Source organism: Diprion similis, chromosome 8 (genome assembly GCF_021155765.1).
Source record: "Diprion similis isolate iyDipSimi1 chromosome 8, iyDipSimi1.1, whole genome shotgun sequence".
Lineage (NCBI taxonomy): Eukaryota > Metazoa > Arthropoda > Insecta > Hymenoptera > Diprionidae > Diprion > Diprion similis.
In genome coordinates this window covers 8,410,313-8,429,309 of record NC_060112.1, presented here as the reverse complement: position 1 = coordinate 8,429,309, position 18,997 = coordinate 8,410,313, and the positions used below count along the sequence as shown (strand labels likewise).

Below are 18,997 nucleotides of genomic sequence, written 5' to 3'. Positions count from 1 at the left end.
ACAGCGAGTTCATCATCGGCTACTTTACTTGTGACCCTTAGAAAAAAAGTTAACGTCAAATTACGCTTCAGCAGAAGATTCGCGCTCTCCAGTAAAGTATCTGATGACGATTGTTTAATGAATTTTTGTTTCCAATCAAGTTCATTTCGATTATGTATCGAGAAATATCAAGTTTCGTCGTCTGCTCACTCTCAAGAAGAAAAGAAATGGTTCCATTTAGTTAGCTAATTTAGGTTCTTTTCATAAGAATAATGAGAAACATGAAACTTCATCGTTAGCTGACCTTTCAAAAACCTATTTCGACGTAATTCAATCACCTTACGAGCCGAAATCTCTTCAACGCGTGAGAACCACAGTGCGTACCAAACTCAGAAAATCGCAGGTTTATTCTCTGCTCAGAATCTTCTACAAACTTTTGAGTCATGAAGAATAAGACATAAATGCGAACCTTAATTTCCTCGACCGTACGTAATAATATGAAACAAACTTAATCCCATACCATCAATAAATACAATAGAACGTTAAAATGCTTTTTAATTTTATGTGGTTAAAGTACCGAATGGTAATATGAAGCGTGTTCAATTTCACCTATTCGAACAAGCTATAGAAAAAATTACAAGCACTTTATCAAATGTTCGTTTCGAATAGTCACCAGACTGTTTCATTTGGAGATAATCCGTATAAATGCACGAAGTTGAAGTTAGCAATGTTAATGTAACGAAAGATCAAAGCAAAAATTTGCATTTTTCAACTCTTAAATTAATTTGATGGAGTTGAGTTAGCAAATCATGAATGTATTTTTCTTCGTTATACTTTACCAAATTTTACACAATCCTAAAATTGGGCAATAAGCAGATTTCCTATAATTGCAACGTTACATTAATGTTACAAACTGCATTCTTCATGTAAATGCAACTATTCAGTCAATGTCTAAGATATTCACAAGCAGACTACAGAATTCATCGAGAAATAAAATGGTATATGCTTTACAAGCTACATGAAGGACTCAAGGGGAATATATTTGCAACAACTAAGCCATATTTTATTTCAAGTTTTGACAAAAATTATCCATTACCTATGAAAAAGTTATATATCTGTAATGAATTAAGGTGCGTTGAATCAATTTTGCAATAATAATGTTTTATTATCATAATCTGTTAGTCCCTTAAACTATAATCATGTAAGAATTAATTTCTAATATTGCTTACAAAACACTGTTCGATCAGATGAGAACAGAACTTTTGATGCACCAAAAATCACTCAGTCATTGATCTAGTGGTTTTTTCTAAGTGAAACTTGGCATGTCAGAAGGATCTGTGTACAACTCGCAATGGCGTTTCATCTGATCAACCAAAGATGAAAATTATTCAAATTCAAACTGTAGTTGATCCAATTATACACGCTAAATATTCCTATCTTAATTGAATCAATGTGGCTGAAAAGTCTTTACTTCGACGCAATTCTGCCTCAACGCATCACTGAAGCTAGCAGCCAATTTGGTCGCTTGTACAGGGCTCAGCTTGCCCATCATTCTGTTTCGCTACTAGCTTAGGCAGAAAGATTCAATATTATGACCTCAACACACCACTAAACTGTATTATTGGAAGGGTATTGGTCAGCATATTTCTTTTGGACATCTCAGATCTAATTAAATACCCCCTTTTATTTACAGGAAAAATTACCAAGGGTAATATATATATTATAAGTTTGCAACGTGTGTGCACAATTTTTTTGCCGACTCTCTATTAATGGAAATCTTTGTAGATTGACAAGCACTGAATGTTACAAGTGAAACTGTAAAAATTTGGAGATTAAAGACATTACGATTTATCACAAATGCTCATCTTTTCGGGATTGTTACTACACATTTTTTTATCGACATAAAATTGTAGTGAGTAGTTACGCAAGTGCACAGAATACAATCATTTCTTGCTTTTGGCAATTAAACCTACTTAATGTACCCTGGAACAATTGAAGATTAAGTTTGTAAGAACCTCTTTCGCTAGTTTTTGACTCGAGAATGATACTTCATAGTACGCAATTCTAAGGCACCCTGAATAATAAATGAAAATTTTAACTGTAGATGTGAAATTGTATACAATTGGTTCCATAGCTCACATGAAGGTACGTTCCCACAGAATTAAAACCATATCCAGGTGTATCAGATTTAGATGAGCCACCTCAACTGGCTGAAGGAACGCCCTTGTGGCCCTGACAAAAGTAATATTTACCCAAACAGCAAAGAATATAAAACTGAATTTTAATTGATTTGTTGTAAGCATTACGGTACGGTTATCGTACGGTAATACGAACCAGGTATCGGTCACAAATGTGGATTTATCATTGCCTAGCGTTATGCTCAGTTTCAAGGAGGCATTCTCGGACAAGAATCCGGGCATGTTGAATACCCATTTTAAGCCGCTCTGCGGCACTGCGGCTTCCAGCATATGAGAGGCGGATGTCTCGTCCAAGTTCTTCTATTATCACCAATAGTTGGGCGTACTTTCCTTGCCCAGGCACCGACGGAAAGTTTATCGTGCTCGACGGGCTGGCTTGAGCGGTTTGAACAGTTTGAACACTCTGCAGGTTACGTGGGTTAGGTACATTAATTACAGGCTCCGGAATACGAGGAATATCATGGATCTTAGGAGGAGTAGGGTCATTCAACTTTGTAATTGTTATTTCGTTAAGCTTGGCAAGTTCCGTGAGCTTGGCCATTTCTGCCATTTTTGAGTACTCGGGCATTTTCGTAACGTCATTCTGAACATTAGCTAACTTCATCATCTCATTCATTTTTGTCTTCTCATTCATTTTGGCAATTTCCTTGGCAACTTCATTGATCTGAGCTATTTCTGTTAGTTTGGCAATATCATTGTTGTACTTCGCCATCTCAGTCATCTTTACCATTTCGTTTAGCTTTGCTATCTCATTCATCCGTTGAACCTCATTGATTTTAGCCATCTGAGACATTTTCATCAGTTCATTCATCTTAGCTATCTCATTCATTTTCGATATATCATTGTACTTTGCCATCTCGGATAGCTTCACCATTTCGCTCATTTTAGCTATTTCCTGCATTTTTATGTATTCCGCCGTCTTGGCATACTCTGCCATCTTCTCCATCTCGTACCGCTTTCCCATGTCCGTTGAGATCTTATGTAATTCTGTCATTTTGCTAAATTCAGCAAGCTGAGCCATTTGAACTATATGCTCTGGCACTTTACCCCTTTCCATCATTTGCTTCAACTCTGCCGAAATTTTATTCATATTCATTTCTGACATCTGAGCAATGGTCGCTGCGTCCGGGATTTTTGAAAGCTCTGCGATTTTCGATATTTCTCTGGCTAAGTTTTCGTCAAGACATCTCTTCTTCTTAGCTCGGTGCCTGGCCATTCTCTGTGCTTCTTGCATCCTTCTAAGAGCAGCTTGCTCTTCTGTCTCTTTGGCTCTGGCATTCTTCATCCTATCAGCTGTTGAGTATAACCTTAGTGCCCGCTCCTCAATTGCTTCTGACATTAATTATTTTCTTGGATTAGCACGCAATATCCTCTTACCTCCGCGAGGTAAAACTTCTGCTTATCAGTGAGCAAAACACAAGGTGCATCATGCCGCAACGATTCCCCGAAAAGTGTTTCATCTTTTCAGTTCAAACATCAACATCTCTTTGCGTAATGTAAACTGCGCATGCGTACGGACTCAACACAATTTAGTACTGGTATGATCTCTTTCTTTTCGTGTATCAAGTCTTCACCTTAATCACAACAATGGCTGACAAAACTCGGCCGATTTCTTGAACATTGAAAATTTAGCCTCACCGCAACATCGCATACCTTCCCGAAGTCAGGCACTATCGGTGAGCCGAATCGGATCTCAGGTACGGTAAAATATCTTCGCAATATGAACTGATCACTGAATAACACACGCTGAGTCGCGAGTTCGAACAACATGTAAGATCTTAATACAGACTCTGCACTTCAGTCTTCGAGGGGCCAACCAAGTTCACCGATAGGCTGCGTGCATGAATGGCTTCCTACATCAATGGCTGCGTTTATCAGCCAAGTTTATATCGCATCGATTTAACCAGAGGCCTTGGGTGTGTTCCGAAATTAGCTACCAGCCTCAACGCCGACCACATGTGAAATCCACCAATGAGTACAGACGCTGTTATTCCGGTTTACTATATGGCTGATGAAGTAATACCAGATTTATCGATTCTACGTCGACCATAGTCAAACCGGAATAACGGTGCTGTGTAAATGTACTGTGCATTTCAAAATTAGCTCCCAGTGCTGTCAACAATCTTTTATCTCTTCTGTACTCCCGGGTTCGTGAGTAGCTGTATCTCTGTTATAGGGAGTTTTTAGCGCTCCTAACCAATTTCGGAACGCGCACCTGGAATCCCTACAAAACGGACTTCGATGTCCAGTCAATTGCTTCCACTTTGGCCCCCATTTTTTTACGAACCGAAATTGTGGGAAGTTTATTAAACACACGCGTGTAAGTATAAGGTAGAAACGTTGATGTTAATAAATAAACATGTTATAAGCCAATATTGTTATATGTTCATCATATAACATCAACGTTTCTACCTACTTATACGTATTTAAAACTTCCCACAACATCAGTTCGCCAGAAATTGGCCGCTACGCTTGCGAGCGCTCATCGAGATGCTTCGTAAACTCTGTGGTTTTGGCTCCAGCGGCCCCGTTAGACCACGTAGTTTATCTCTATAAGCCTGTGAAATTGGGATCTAACGGAATCACATGCAGTGCGTGATGTATTGGAATTGGATTCACGTTGATTGTAGTGAAATAACTTTGAAAAAGCATCCATGCAGCAATCTAAATGACAACACACTTTGGTTGACGTAACTATCTGCCCATTATGAACTATTATGAAGTCGATTTTGTTCGGACGTCTTGACGGACGCGGTCAGACAGAAAAGATTTTTTTTATGTATGTGGATTTTTAGTACGACACACTGAAACAACATTCAGGTGGTTTGTTGAGTCTCCCTCTAATGGCCAAAAGGGCAATAATAATCTTCCATCGTTTTGGTCACTGTTCCGAAGTGTCAAAAAGGAATGTGATATCACTAGAAACATACATGAATTGTAAGATTTTATTCACTCCAACCTAAGAAATTAATTGAATATCCACTACTTCTTCAACTTTCATTTCTAAAAATTAGGGTATACAAAATACAGACTTAAACTTCAATACATTTCAAATATTACATAATTGAAAATTTGCATTACATCGGAACGCTGTCTAATCATTTAAAATTTGGTAGATCTGATTACTCTATAAGTGTGCATATCTCAATAGCTCAAACTATTTGTATACCAATTATGACTATAACATCAATCCATGCTCGGAGGTTTTATATAAAATGAGGAACAGGGATTATGATGTATACTTTTCTAAATTAAAAGTCTTTACCTATTATAATTTAGAATTCACTTCAGTCTCTAAAAGGCAATCTCTAACTAATAATTTGGCACGTACGATGCCCGCTTTGAGTCGTTCAACCGACGTGCGGCTTCCAGCATAAGTTAGTCGAATGTCTTTGCCAAGTTCTTCAATAACACTTAGAAGTTGGGAGTACTTGCTTTGGTTAGGAACTAAAGGTATATGTATTGTCGGTCTTTGTTCAAACCTTTGCGCAGACATAGATTGAATTGTTCTTGGATTAGAAACCATGATAAAAGGTTCAGTTAGTTGTAATATTACGTTTCCCTTCTTTGTCTCAGATACAACAGTCGTGTTCGTAAATTCTGATGATTCTAGTGTCTCGCTTTGTTCCAGAGCCTTTTTTCGTTTAGCTCGAAATCTTGCCATTCGCTGAGCATCGTGAAAACGTCGAATTATTGCTTCTTCTTCGGTTTCATAAGGTCGAGGTGTTGGTTTACCGTTACTTTGTATAGTTGATCTAACACTTTTCGCTTTCGAACTTTGGTTTTTCTTCTTTGGCATCGTCTTAAGTACTTTTGTGCGTCTCAGGTATCTGTTCATTGCAGTCGCAACTTAGTGCTTACTAATACTGAATTGTATTTTCGATTTTGAACCCTACCGGTTCTATGTTATGCGAAGCGCATGCGTAGCGTCGATATTGTGCTTGCGGCAGCGACAGCAACTGACCTGCTAATCGTTTATCGTAACAATGGCCGATAGCTATAGGCAACGTAGTCGAAATTAAGTCACGTGCGATTACTGCACGAGGTTATTCTATTATCTTCTTGTATTGGAATCACAGCAAGTGGGAATCTCGACGCCCATTTACCGAATAGTTTCATCGAGGTTTGGTAATTATTTCCCGACCTAATTTGCAGATGAATGCGCAAGACATTCCACTGGCCGTAAAGATTTCACTCAGCACTTTTTCTACTAGTACATTTTCGCGAAAAATTATAAGGTCTCGATAGGCTGCGTTTATTGAAGATTAGAAGGAGATAGTCGCCGTCTTTGTACAGGCAACCCGTGATATTTATTTTAGGGCAATGTACTTCGGAATCTCTTGCGCAGATACTGAAAATTTCAGAATTAAAGTAATCCCAGTTCAGATTCATTTCGTACAATTTTTAATGTAATTTAATGGTGTCAAAGAATATTATAATTGATTTCTGATAACTTGCTGTTTAGGTACTGAGGGTTTAAGGAAACGGTTTTATGGGTAAATTTACGTGAAAATACCTAAGAACTCATTGTCAGAGTGTCGGCCGGCCGTTTGTGCATGTGATTGGTCAATCGCGTTTTCAAATATTCAATGGCAAAGAAAATGTGTTTATTTTCCATGGAAAATTTGGGACTCTAATTGTGGCCATCGGTAACTGTAGATATAACAGCGCATTGTTAAACAGTATCTGTAATCCAAAATAGATCGCAAACAAATAAAATGAATTTCACGATCAATTAGCTCAGATTTATTAAGATGTCAGATTCACCATAAATGATTAACAATTTTATATTCTTCGAATTTTTTTTTTTTTTTGGCATACTTAGCAGTTACTTTTTGCTTGAAGTTTTCGTACAAGTAATATTATGCAGCTTATTTCCTGCAAACTGTTGATGAGTTTGAGTTTGACGCTAATCAAGACACTCAATGTATTCGAAGCCGATTCATTCTACAATTTGTCACATTTCGTTTTATTAAGAAATTGAAATTACGTATTAACTCACATTTCACTAACTTTTTACTGAATTTAGTTACTTACTAATTTGCAGAAAATGATCAGTCTTTCTATATTCATCTTCGTTATCTACATATATCTGGATTATAAGTTCTGATTGTTATAAATATAGCCAAAACACTGTGTCTAGTACAGATTTTTTATATTGCTATGAACAACCTTGATTCGTTTTCTATTCCATCTATGTGACTACATTACATTTATTTTTGTTACACCCAATTTCTGAGTTTCATGAATTTTCGATAAAAAAAAAAAAACTCATACCGACTTGACGTAGATAAGTTTAATACATTTTTCATTGGAATTTTACTTACCCAAATTAATGGCAAAAAAGATGCTTTTACAAAAGATTTATAATCCATAGACTTATGGAAAATGAATTTCATTTTCATAAAAAAAATTTTGAAGTACCACTGTCTAAATCTAGGACTATAATTATTGAAGAGAGTGGGCAACAGGTCAAACTATCATGACACTCAAAAATTAAACCAACATTTTGTGTTGAATTTTGTTTCAGTATTCATTCTTACCTAATTCAAAATACTCTTTAAAGATTTCACGTACTAAGAAAAATTGATGTGAGAATCTTACTCGTCTGATAATTCATTTCACCGAGAAATATTCAATTCAAGCATATATTTCAATATGTACCTGAGTTTTCCATAAATTAAGCTTGATCTAAAAGATTTCTAATAACACATGGAACTGTTGTGAGGCATATAAAAAGATGTAATAATGCAATACTAAGCTATAATTTCATCATTTTGTACGCTTAAATAGATGACTAGGTTTGGTCATGTTTAAAAAATTTATCATCGGGACTCAGGGTTAATGAAAACTTGCGTTCTCGATCAAGCTTGATGAATTGGAACAGTTGTGAGATACATATTCTAATACTTATCGGGAAGAATAAGACGGAAGGAAAAGATCCGGTAGTTTGTTCAAGGATCACCATAAGTACAGATAATCTCATTATCTAAAGTTGTACAGGACCAGCTTAGAGACGTTAATAATTGAAAATATAACTTTATTTACTATGAGTACTTAAACTTAAATGGTTAAACAACATTTCATAAAAGTTTTGACTTTCTTTGTTACAGATAATATCAACTAAGCATCTTACATCAATTCTTTCTATAATAATTGCATGCCATATCCGGACTTCAATGTGCTGCAGTTGTAAAAAATATAATATATACAAGTTATGTGATAATAAACTATCAACGTGAAATAAGTGGAAAAATGTATGTTACAACTTTTGAATACTATTTCCTTCTTTTATTGGTACTTGTACCTGTACACTTATTCTTTAAGCTTTGGTCTTGGCTAGGGTGGGAGTTATTTATCAATAATTAATGTCGTAGCATATAAAAATCAATAATAAAACTGTATACCAATTGCTCGTTTCTATATATTATTCTAATATTACCCTTGAGTTCTGACTTTCATATCTAGAACCCCACCACCAATGATGATAGTTGGACATTTTCTTTGTAAAGTTTTTATCGTAAAAAGTATTTCCTACTTGTGTATATGTATGATTTGCGCTGATGAAATGTTACCTGCTACAGCCAAGAAAGCCGGTTCATGTTTCAATTAAGTATGCCTGCATCAAAATAGTTATGGCTTTTTCTTGATGATGTGCAGAAGGCATGTGTATTCAGGTAAACATTTCTCAGGTATCTTAAACTTAAAACAATGAAACGTTTCATTACATGAAAGCATGGTGTTTGCTATAGAAAAGCTAATGTCCGAATCTAAACCATCATTAGCCAATTTGTGTCAAAAATTGAAATGTATAATCAAATCAATTAAAAATTATACATACTGCCAATCTACAATCTAAGAAAATTGTCATGTTTTCTTCGATAAAGCTGAAACCAGCAGCCAAAGTTAACAGCCAAACATGCTGAACTTTTGTTACAGAGGGTAATGTGATAGAGTGTGATAGAACACCTATCATTTTATGATTGTATTATGTTTCCTAGGCATTGCTCATCCTCACTGCCGTATTGTGATGGACAGTAGTGCATTCACCTAATTCGTTCGTCTAACTCTGCTTGCTAGCTTCGACGTAATGTTTCTTGAGCCTGGTATATATATTCCTTTATTAACAAGGTATTATTCAGGATGCTTAAGTTTAGTGGCTTACAACTTTTGACGTAAATGTGGTCCTTCTACTCACTTTGTGTGAACTCAGTCTAAAAATTTAGCAGAATAGTGGAACAATAGTATCACAATAATATTCGTCAAAATATTAGAGTTTATCTGATATCAAAAGTTCATCTAAACCCATTCGCCCCTGATGCCTCCAAATTCGAAATCTGGCTATGTCCTTTCGGGTCACCATTCCAATCACCTGAAATAAACGTGCCAATGTATGACTTCCATGTTCAATTACTATATGACGTGAAGACTCGTGACCATTCAAGAATTAACGCTCATGACAATTTTTAATTTTTTCGATATCTTATTCAGTCCAACTCAACATACTGAACTATGTAAATAACAGCGATGTTTTCAAATAAGTTACTGTTTTTTCGTATTTACTTGTAAATGCTAGTCATTGAATTTGTTTCATGCACATACCCCTTACATAGTGGTTTTTGATTGACCAGATGTAGATTTTCAGTTATAGGTGACAATACCAATATCAGAAAGTTTTTTGTAAAGCGTTTTAAAAGACTGAGTGTTTAATTTACAGAATATACATAGTAGGTGGGCTTACCTCATTTGTATCATTGACTACTGGTAGGTGGCGCAGTCCCAAGGCCCTGAAGAGACTGAATACCCGTGGTAAAGTGGCAGACTGAAACGATACCATGTATTTAGAATGTTTTCTTGACGGACATTTTTCTCGTTATCTATTTCACTTAATACAGTTCTCAATTTCTTTTACAATCTAGAAAATTTTTTATATTTTACACTTTTTAGTTTAAAGTGGTCGGCGAAAACTCTGCATTTTGTGCAATGCAGTTTACCAGTTGCCTAAGAATTTGAAACAAGTTATACGCGGTGGTGTAATTATCAAAAACAATAAACATTATGTATAAACATAAGAATCGAAGAATTAATTAATGTTCAAAGTGACAAAAACAATGATAATAAAGACAATATCAAACGATTAAGTGTAGTTGATTTAAGATCAATCTCATTTTTTGAACTAGTAGCAAAAGTAAATAAATAATGGAAAACACAACTTTTCATTTACATCGTCTATTAATTTGGGATATAAGTTGATATCAAGTTTTTTTTTTTTTTTCAAGAAGGTTGGCTACTAAAAACCGAAATGACTTGTGCAAAAATAGTCGTTTCAGAATCATTGTGTGCATGTGTATGTACTTGCAGCATACACTTTGATGCAAAAATAATTAAGATCGAAGAATCATAAAATATTCTTACATGTTGAACTGTATATGGTGATGGATTCATAAAGGGTCGCAAATCCATTTTGTAAGTTTTTTCGTCTGCGGTAAGATTGACATGGTCAATAGTAGAATATCGAGGATACTCGTTTCTGAACATTTCGATATTCAGAAATTCATCCCAATATTCGCTGTATTCGTTGAATATTTTTTTCTGTAGTAAAACAATTAACTGAGATCGCAAAATCAAGCCTCTGAACCGCCCGTAGCAATTTATTTCTTCCTGAAATACACATTTAAGTAACTTAGACTTCTTTATAACTACTATCAACTATATGCTTGGGATTCCATGATTTTCTTTCATAAAAACGGGACTTATCATCATAAAAAGTTGATGAAAGCGATTGAAGTTTACAAATTTAGTTGAAAGTCCTTGATTCATACCTGATCACTTGTTGGCGGGTCAACAACAGGAAATCCATTGAATGAAACACATTTTAGAAGCTCGACTATATGGCCGACGTTTTCAACAGTTTTCAGTGTAACCACAGGATGACTCATTATTTCACTTGCATAAATATTGTTTGATAACGGTGGAGGTTCCCATGGTAATATGGGTACTCCGGTCATTTGTATGTGAATCTCATAAATACCCTGGTTTAATTAAAATATTTCATTACAATTTAAAACTGTGTTGATCTGATTGTAAATGAGATGGCTGGATAACTATTTGAATTGTTCTTATGGTTGGGTGACCTGATTGTAAATGAGATGGCTGGATAACTATTTGAATTGTTCTTATGGTTGGGTGACAATGTTTTACGAGATTCATGAAAAGTTATTCAGTATATCAATATCGCACATGTTAAATTCAACTGACTCAGTTACCAATAGATGGACTCTACAATTACTAGTATTGATAGTAGAAATTGACTCAATTGCCACAGTATTCAACACTTACAATTTAACAAGTACATACCTCATTGAAGAAATCACCAACCCATTTTGCCATTAAGAGTACAATGATAAGTGGAAGACCAAAGAATATTCCATCAGTTGCCTCTATAAGAATTACAGTTAAGCTGATTGTCATTCTAACTACACCGCCAAGCTGAGCAGCTGCACCCAATAGTGCATATTTTCTGGGATCAAAGATGTCCTGAAAAGAGAGTGATGTGGAGCTTAACAGTTTCAAATTGTAAATATAGTATAATCATGTGAAATTTCTTACACAGTTAGGCCACAACTTGGAAAGGCCGGATCCAACTAATCTACCCCAGGCAGCACCAATCAAAAGTGAAGGGATGAAGAGACCGCTCGACATAGAAAGACCGAAGGTGCAAGCAGCCAAGAGAAAGTACAAGATAACAAAGATAACCAGTGTTTCATCGTTTTGGGAACCTGTTATGGATCAATTTTTAACCATAAATCGTATGGCTGAATAATTGTTATACTTTCAATTAACAAAGTGAGAAACCATTTGATGAATTGACGGTATTTATATCGAATGCTAATTAGTGCTAACATTGTTTTAATTCTCATAAAAAATTCCTAGTATCCAACATTGTGAAGTACGGAAGTCCAGTAGTATCTGATTGTTAGTGAAACCGTTGGTCCCCAGTCAAGCTGATAAATTAGCTGTAATTCAATTCACTGATCTTCCCCTGACTTTTCCGCCCCAAAAGTTCTATTTCCTTTTATTTTCCAATTATTTTCCAATTATTTTGAACAACCTCTAACAATATTACAAGTTTTTACGTTTAGATCAAAATTATGTTTCTGCAATTTCCATTGTTGTGTTGAATGGTATCAGACTTCTTTTTTCTGATGTGTGTTACACTATTATTTTTTAAATTATAAGAATTTACAGGACACAAATAGAATTCCAGGATTTTTGGAACTGCTGAACACCCTGTTATTTGTCGACCACTACCACATCACTATTAAAGTGAATCGACATCCAGTAACGACCAAAATAACATCGAAGTTGAACTCCGATACTCCATCAGTGTGAAAGCAATTTTGTATGGGGGCTGAATAATAGTATGGCAGGTCAGGTCAATAGGTTGTGAGATTCTTTTTGTTATAAGTAGCATGAGTATGTTCGAAACATGCCCTGATATGAATGAGTACGCGTATACATAAAAACAGAACAGTTGGAGCATTATATTTCTAATTATTTTCGTTAGAATTTTTAAGAATACCATATGGTGATTCAAGTTCAACTTCCAAGCTGGGTGCAGGCTTTTCAATAGGGTTGGTATGCATTTCAAATTTTTAATTTCATGTCTTGCTTAGGTTTTAAGTCTAGAAGTGAAAATCTTCCATGTATGCTCAAACAAATAAAGTAAGGAATGCACTTTTAAGATACTAACATAAACTAAATTCAGCTCTTTGTCCCTCAGCTCAAATTATCTTGTAAGTTTACAAGGTACTGAATGAATCATTCATAGGGAAAAGATAATAGCCAAGTGAACCAATCTAAAATTGATAACACGTTTTGTTTGAGATAAGGAATTGCGGATACAGAGTTTTGCCGTGAAAAATGGAATAACAATTTTCCACGGGCAATTCATTGTAGTCTCATTTTCAATTACACGCAATAGTTTTTGATCAAACACATTGCCTTTACAGTAAAATTAACTCGTTTACTTTTTGAAAAGTTTCGACGTTTTCATGATTTTTTCTTGGCACACAAATTTTTCTGAAGTCGTCCCGTTATCGTTATGCACATCAACCCTATTTTGGTCAATCAACATAAGTGTAAGATAAAGTAGACGCAACACAAATAGCTGCCTGTTCACAGACCGAGCATGGCTTATCTTCGAAACTGTGTATTTCTATGACCACAGATAGCATAGAAATCTTGATCATCAAATATTAGTTGTGCGTTGCAGATATATTCCGAGCACTTTGGGTGGACCAGTTTGAAGGACAAATAGCTGACAATAAAAATGAAGTAACATATGGCAAACCGCAACTTTGCAATTAGGTGGAATCTTGAAGCACAAAAGTACCAGCAATCTGAGAGTAATTTTTATTTAGCTTAGCATTTTGCTGTCTTCTGTTTGCTGTCAATCTCAATTACTGAGATCATATATTGACACTTAATTTTCTGTAATGCTGTTCATCAGAAACAAAGGCCAGCATTCAATAAAGCAGGAGCCAGTGGCAGGAGTAGACGGCCCTTGCCATAAAAAATTCAGAATTTTGATATCTGGGATGTCCCCAAAGCAATATTTCGTTCTATAGTCCTGATACTTTACTTGAGATGCCTTCCTTATCAGTTATTGGATCGAATTTGGAGAATTGAAGTTGAGAAGCCACAGTATTTAATATTCCCGAACAACATGCAATGAATTACTAAGTGTTAAAGGTGGGTTTAAGGAGTATTTGACCGTTTTTTGCTTACCTTTAGAATCATGAAACAATGAGTTAACGCTACTTTCAGGAGTTTGAAACCAGAGAGCAGCAACTGCACTGTACTTTCCATCCTCACAGTACATTTGAATAGGAAAGTCCATGGAGAACTCTTCTGGAGTCTTGCAATCATCAATAAAATAAATCATTAGGAATCCTAGGGTGGCACTCAGAACTGCTACAAACAAGGCTTCGAGCACTTTTATCCAATTCTTTTTTATAAACCGCAGTCGAAAGCATGAGATTTTGTAATTGATGTGATTCCAAAGTGCTCCGAGAATTCCCCCCAATGTTCCGATTACCATGAACAATGGTATTTCATAGAATTGATACGGTATCTCATCAAATTTTCCCAAGTTTATCAATCCTGGATAGGATAGTTCACCTGGATGTCCATGATATGCACTAAGGATTATGTTCATTGTAAAAGTTGTTATCATGCTAGCAAAAAAAGTTCGCCAGGTCAAACTTTGCTTAAAAAAGCTGGTGCCTTCTTCAATACTAAACAGCACGCCACCTACAGTAACACACAACAGAATCAATTAATTTATTCTGAAAAAACAAGAAGTAGGTTACTTCAACTGCAGAAAGCAGAAGTCTAGTACAATTATTTAAGAACATGTTTCATAGCTTCATTAAAAATGAACTTTCATCATGTGAAGCAGTGTGTTGGTAAATGATCATGCTTATAATAATATGTTTGGTTGACAAATTAATTTTTCAAAAGATTCATCAAATAAATTTACATTTATGAGACGGTCTGATACTTTTGGTATAAATTTTGCATCTTGACAAAACCTATTTTGAACATATTTGTTTTTTACATGGCTTCCGAAAGTAACATCTAAAGTTTTGAGTTTGTAACAGTGAAAAAGATAATTAAATTAATATAGAGTTGAGTTCAGTCACAATAATTTTTGTATCATACCAAAATGGAGTTCTAAGTGTTTGACAGATATAAACAAACCGATTGGTGCTCCAAACGCTGCAGATACACCTGACGCTGCACCTCCAGATACAAAATCTCGTTTCTCGTGATCCTCTCGGAAATACTTAAAAATTCCGAAATCTTTTTTGAAAGTTGTACTTTTGCCTTGCGAAATGCCTGCTGCCACAACAGCTCCAGAATGTATCATTGGTCCCTCCTGTAAAATGTAAGCGTTATAATCCTAATTTATTAAAAATAATTGATCTTATCTAAAATCTAACAGACTTAGGGTATTGCCTGGGCTTTATTTTCGAAGATACTGTGAAATTCAAGAAATTCAATATAAGACACGTCTCTCAAGTATTTTACCGTAAAGTTTTCACTTTTTTTGGATAAATCTTCCAAATGTGTAAAAATTTAATACTTTTACTAGAGTTCTTGCAAATGATTATCAAATAGTGAGTTTTCGACATTTTAACTCTGCATTCAAATAAAGCATCACATTTCGAAAAAATTATAATACCAGTGAATTCAAAAGTAAGTTGAAATAACATATTTAACAGACAATATGCAATCTGATGAATTGACTGCTCCGATGCATTACTGAAAACATGGTTCAATGAAACGAAATTCTTGCAACTATCAGAATATGTCAAGATTACTTGAGAATTACAGAATAAATAAAATTGAATGCTGAGCGGTGATAAAAAAAAAGTGGATTTTGAGACAGTTAATGCATACTGCAGAATAATTGCAGAATTGACAATTTTTAAAATTTTCTGTGGTTCTTCTTATATTTCAAAATTGTATTTATTTAAGTTATATGATTAAAATACTTTACCTTTCCTCCAGCTAGGCCACCAACCACAGTGCAAATGACCCCGATCATTTTTACAACTAAGGTTTTGATTCGGACAACCCTTGGCACTTTGACTCCGTTCAAGTAGCATTTAATTTGTGGAATCCCACTACCAGCTGCTACAGGTTCGACATATGCCACCAAGATAGAACCTATTAAAACTGGTACTAAGTTCGTGACGAGCCAGAGGAGATATGGCAACCATAAACAGTTTTCAGAAATGCATTGATCAACACCTTTGTAATGCAGTTAAGGTTAATATATAACTTTGGAAGATGATAATATAAATTTTTAGCACTTATGAGCGTTCTATTCATTTTACAATGCACATGGAACTGCCTATATAGTGGTACAGATTTCCGGATCTTGCAGTGACTGGAAAGCAAAACATAGTGTGTGTTTACTGGAAAATTGCCGCAGGATCAAAAGGAAGAAATTAAATAGAAACATTTATATTTCTTTTGATATGAAAAAAATATATGTAAATATTAATTGTTCGCTATTTTGAACAAGGACTAATACAGTATAAGTGGAGTGCTCGTTAAATGTCTCTTCTGATCTTAAGTATTACTCATTGCTCAGGGTACGTAATGATTTTCTATAGCAGCTATCTTTCCACTAATTTCAATGATTCTAGTCTTGTTGTTCAAGGTACATTTTAATTAGTAAAACCCATGCATCCTCGTCCCATCAACAACACTGATATTTTCTCCATGATCCCATGCTTACACAAGCAGTCTGGCGTCAATGCCTTGATGATTTGAGGAGATTTATTCTATTTCGGCCCATTTGTGATTTCTTTTTTTTTTAAGACACGAAAGATCAAAAGTAAGATATCATATGAAGGACTTAATTGTAGGATGTTTTGTAGATTATTATTATATTATGATGATCGTAAATTCTAGTAAAGGATACATTTTTTCAATGAGTTATACTTCAGTTTCGACAATTCACTAATGGATATGTCGACAAAGCATGCAATAAGAGCGGTGAAAATTCCTATGAGCAAGAAAATAAACCATCGCGCAACATTTCTTTTGACCACAAATTTATATCCTTTTTTTCTTTCTTCATCCAACATTAATTGATTTTCACAGGTGTCATAATCAAGACTCTGAAAGATCAAGAGAAGGTTTTAATATAATACTTATACTTAGAAAATAATTGAAAACCACTGTAGTTGTGGTGTTAATCTCAAGCGATTAGGTTTGAGATAGCGATAATTGTGGTTCAATTTCTAAGATACTGAATACATGACCTAAGACGATGTACTGCTCTCGTTTTTATATAATTTATGATAACTTGAGTATAGATAAAAACAGCCTAGGGCTTGATAGAAATTACAAATACATCATTCTACTGGCCATTCAAGGAAATGATAAATAATGCATATGGTATAGATTTAACAAAATTAAAATATGCTATATGTCTTCACAGGGTAAAGTCACTGTACTGAAATCATGCTGCCTGTCACACTAGTGACTCAAAAAATACTTGGGCATAGCAATGTTTCATGATTGCAAACTGCTATCAATAACCCACAAAGGCAGCAATGTTCTGGGGTCCGTGCAAGTAGTAGTATTCTTGAAAACCTATGCAATAATATGATACAGGCCGAACTTATTCTAACCTTAGGTATGAGAGCAAAGCATGGCTATCGTGACTCTAGCTGAGTCACGATTGTGTTGGTCGGTATGATGATTAACTAGCAACAGCATAGAATATAGTTTAATGCAAACGTGAGGAATAAGATGAAAATATTAATATGTTATATAACCTCATAATTGGCCGAAAGGTAGTTCATAGCTCCAGGTGGTATTGCCTCGGACGAAAGCCTTGTATACGACATGTGATTTGTCCTTTCGGAGGCACTAGAAAAAGTAGCATTATGGTTCGTCCTCGTTCTCTGTGGAAAACAAAGGCGAATGAAAATTATGCCAGCAGGGATTAGAATTTCGTAATTCTTACCGGAAATCTGACACTGACATCTTCGTTTAAATAAGAATGAAAATTATTCCTAGGTGGTTTTAAAAGTTTATCATAGTCGTCGGACACGAAGTCAACGCTGTCGTTTATGGTTATGTTTGAGACTGTTGGTCCGTCTTGCTCCATGGTTTTCTTTAGAAACCGTTTTCCGCGAGTTTAAAAATTAGCAAATTACCACAACAATGAAGCAACACATTATTGATAGCGATATTCAACATTGGTACAACTGTTCACGTGGGTGACGCTTCATTTGACAGCGCACGATCTGATGCAGCTTGCAATTGACAGACAAATAAAAGAAACGTCGCAATGTGCGACTGTCTATCCCCGATACGACAAAATCAAATTGCGTCATTGCGGGGACTTTACCGCGTGATTCAACATTCATACGCGATGGGAAGGGAGATAACGAGTGCCTGTGGTGGTATTTGCTTCGTGACGTAATGTATGTCATAAGCGATTCCATGGCTTAATCCATTCGTTAACCAAGGAGTTTCTTTGCTCCGTTTCTTTTGCTTTGTTTCTTTTTACCAGGGGCGTTAAGCGGGCTTTTTCAAACCGAGTGTGGAGATTGCAGTACGAGTCAAAAATGCGATAGCACGAGTATTTTTGTAACGCGTGCACAATTTCGCTCGAACTGATAAAGAAAAAAATTAAAAACACTCGCTACGTCGAGCAGCGGGCATTTTCTAATTTTTTTTTTGCCGGCTACTCGAGTAGCGGGCGTTCTCAATATTTTCAAGAAAATTATCAATAACTGAGATGAAATATATTTATTGATGGAATAGTAATTTACAAATTAACTAATCACGGTGTAAACGGAGTATATCAGATTTTCGGCCGTGAAGTCCCTAATTTCAATAATTTCGTCGTAGAAACGTAATCATATTTAAGACACAATTTTGGGATTTGAGGAAAAACATTTTTTTGGATTTCAGGAGTAAAGCATTTTATTTGTTCATTCATCTGCCTCGATGTAGTTGACTGGTATGATTGTTCACAGAACAATTAATTTACGAAGAATTTGTTGATTTTAAGGTAATAGATGAATTTAGGCTAAAACAAGAAAGTATTTACGTAAATTTCATTAACTTGGGTACTTACTGAAATTTTATAAAATATCTCAATAGCTAAAACAGAAGTCCAATAGCCTTATGAGTGACTAGTTGATAGTAAAGGGTGGACATAATAAATAACTACGTTTATTTCAATATTTTGACGAAGAGGGATGTCTCTCTACATTAAGTTA

The 18,997-nt window shown here is 35.2% G+C and overlaps 4 protein-coding genes across 4 annotated transcripts; 1 reads left to right on the top strand and 3 right to left on the bottom strand.

Annotated features, from left to right (window-relative positions):
- Positions 1-1,965: 1,965 nt before the first annotated feature.
- LOC124409744 lies at positions 1,966-4,037 on the bottom strand. The gene has a single exon (XM_046887550.1). The coding sequence runs from the start codon at positions 3,514-3,516 to the stop codon at positions 2,341-2,343; it is 1,176 nt and encodes a 391-aa protein (XP_046743506.1). The 5' UTR covers positions 3,517-4,037; the 3' UTR covers positions 1,966-2,340.
- Positions 4,038-5,002: 965 nt separating this feature from the next.
- On the bottom strand, positions 5,003-16,622 carry LOC124410063. The gene is made up of 2 exons (XM_046888178.1): positions 16,612-16,622; positions 5,003-6,037 (listed from the first exon to the last, which is right to left on the bottom strand). The coding sequence occupies exon 2, from the start codon at positions 6,013-6,015 to the stop codon at positions 5,446-5,448; it is 570 nt and encodes a 189-aa protein (XP_046744134.1). The 5' UTR covers positions 6,016-6,037; positions 16,612-16,622; the 3' UTR covers positions 5,003-5,445.
- Positions 8,071-8,604, top strand: LOC124410066 (phosphatidylinositol N-acetylglucosaminyltransferase subunit Y). Its single transcript, XM_046888180.1, has one exon. It carries the CDS (start codon positions 8,433-8,435, stop codon positions 8,544-8,546), a length of 114 nt encoding a protein of 37 aa, XP_046744136.1. The 5' UTR covers positions 8,071-8,432; the 3' UTR covers positions 8,547-8,604.
- On the bottom strand, positions 9,018-18,055 carry LOC124410061 (H(+)/Cl(-) exchange transporter 7). The gene is made up of 12 exons (XM_046888176.1): positions 17,731-18,055; positions 17,540-17,668; positions 16,678-16,876; positions 15,745-15,998; positions 14,943-15,120; positions 13,968-14,492; positions 11,787-11,956; positions 11,535-11,714; positions 11,000-11,209; positions 10,593-10,838; positions 9,919-9,999; positions 9,018-9,549 (listed from the first exon to the last, which is right to left on the bottom strand). The coding sequence occupies exons 1-12, from the start codon at positions 17,872-17,874 to the stop codon at positions 9,448-9,450; spliced, it is 2,418 nt and encodes an 805-aa protein (XP_046744132.1). The 5' UTR covers positions 17,875-18,055; the 3' UTR covers positions 9,018-9,447.
- Positions 18,056-18,997: the final 942 nt, after the last annotated feature.

Coding starts and splice junctions, on each gene's coding strand:
- LOC124410063 (XM_046888178.1), bottom strand. CDS start 6,015: ATGAACAGATACCTGAGACGCACAAAAGTACTTAAGACGATGCCAAAG.
- LOC124410066 (XM_046888180.1), top strand. CDS start 8,433: ATGTATGTTACAACTTTTGAATACTATTTCCTTCTTTTATTGGTACTT.
- LOC124409744 (XM_046887550.1), bottom strand. CDS start 3,516: ATGTCAGAAGCAATTGAGGAGCGGGCACTAAGGTTATACTCAACAGCT.
- LOC124410061 (XM_046888176.1), bottom strand. CDS start 17,874: ATGGAGCAAGACGGACCAACAGTCTCAAACATAACCATAAACGACAGC. Junction 11,715..11,786: donor CCAAGTTGTGGCCTAACTGT/GTAAGAAATTTC, acceptor CTCTCTTTTCAG/GACATCTTTGATCCCAGAAA. Junction 9,550..9,918: donor TAGTCAATGATACAAATGAG/GTAAGCCCACCT, acceptor CGTTTATTTCAG/GTGATTGGAATGGTGACCCG.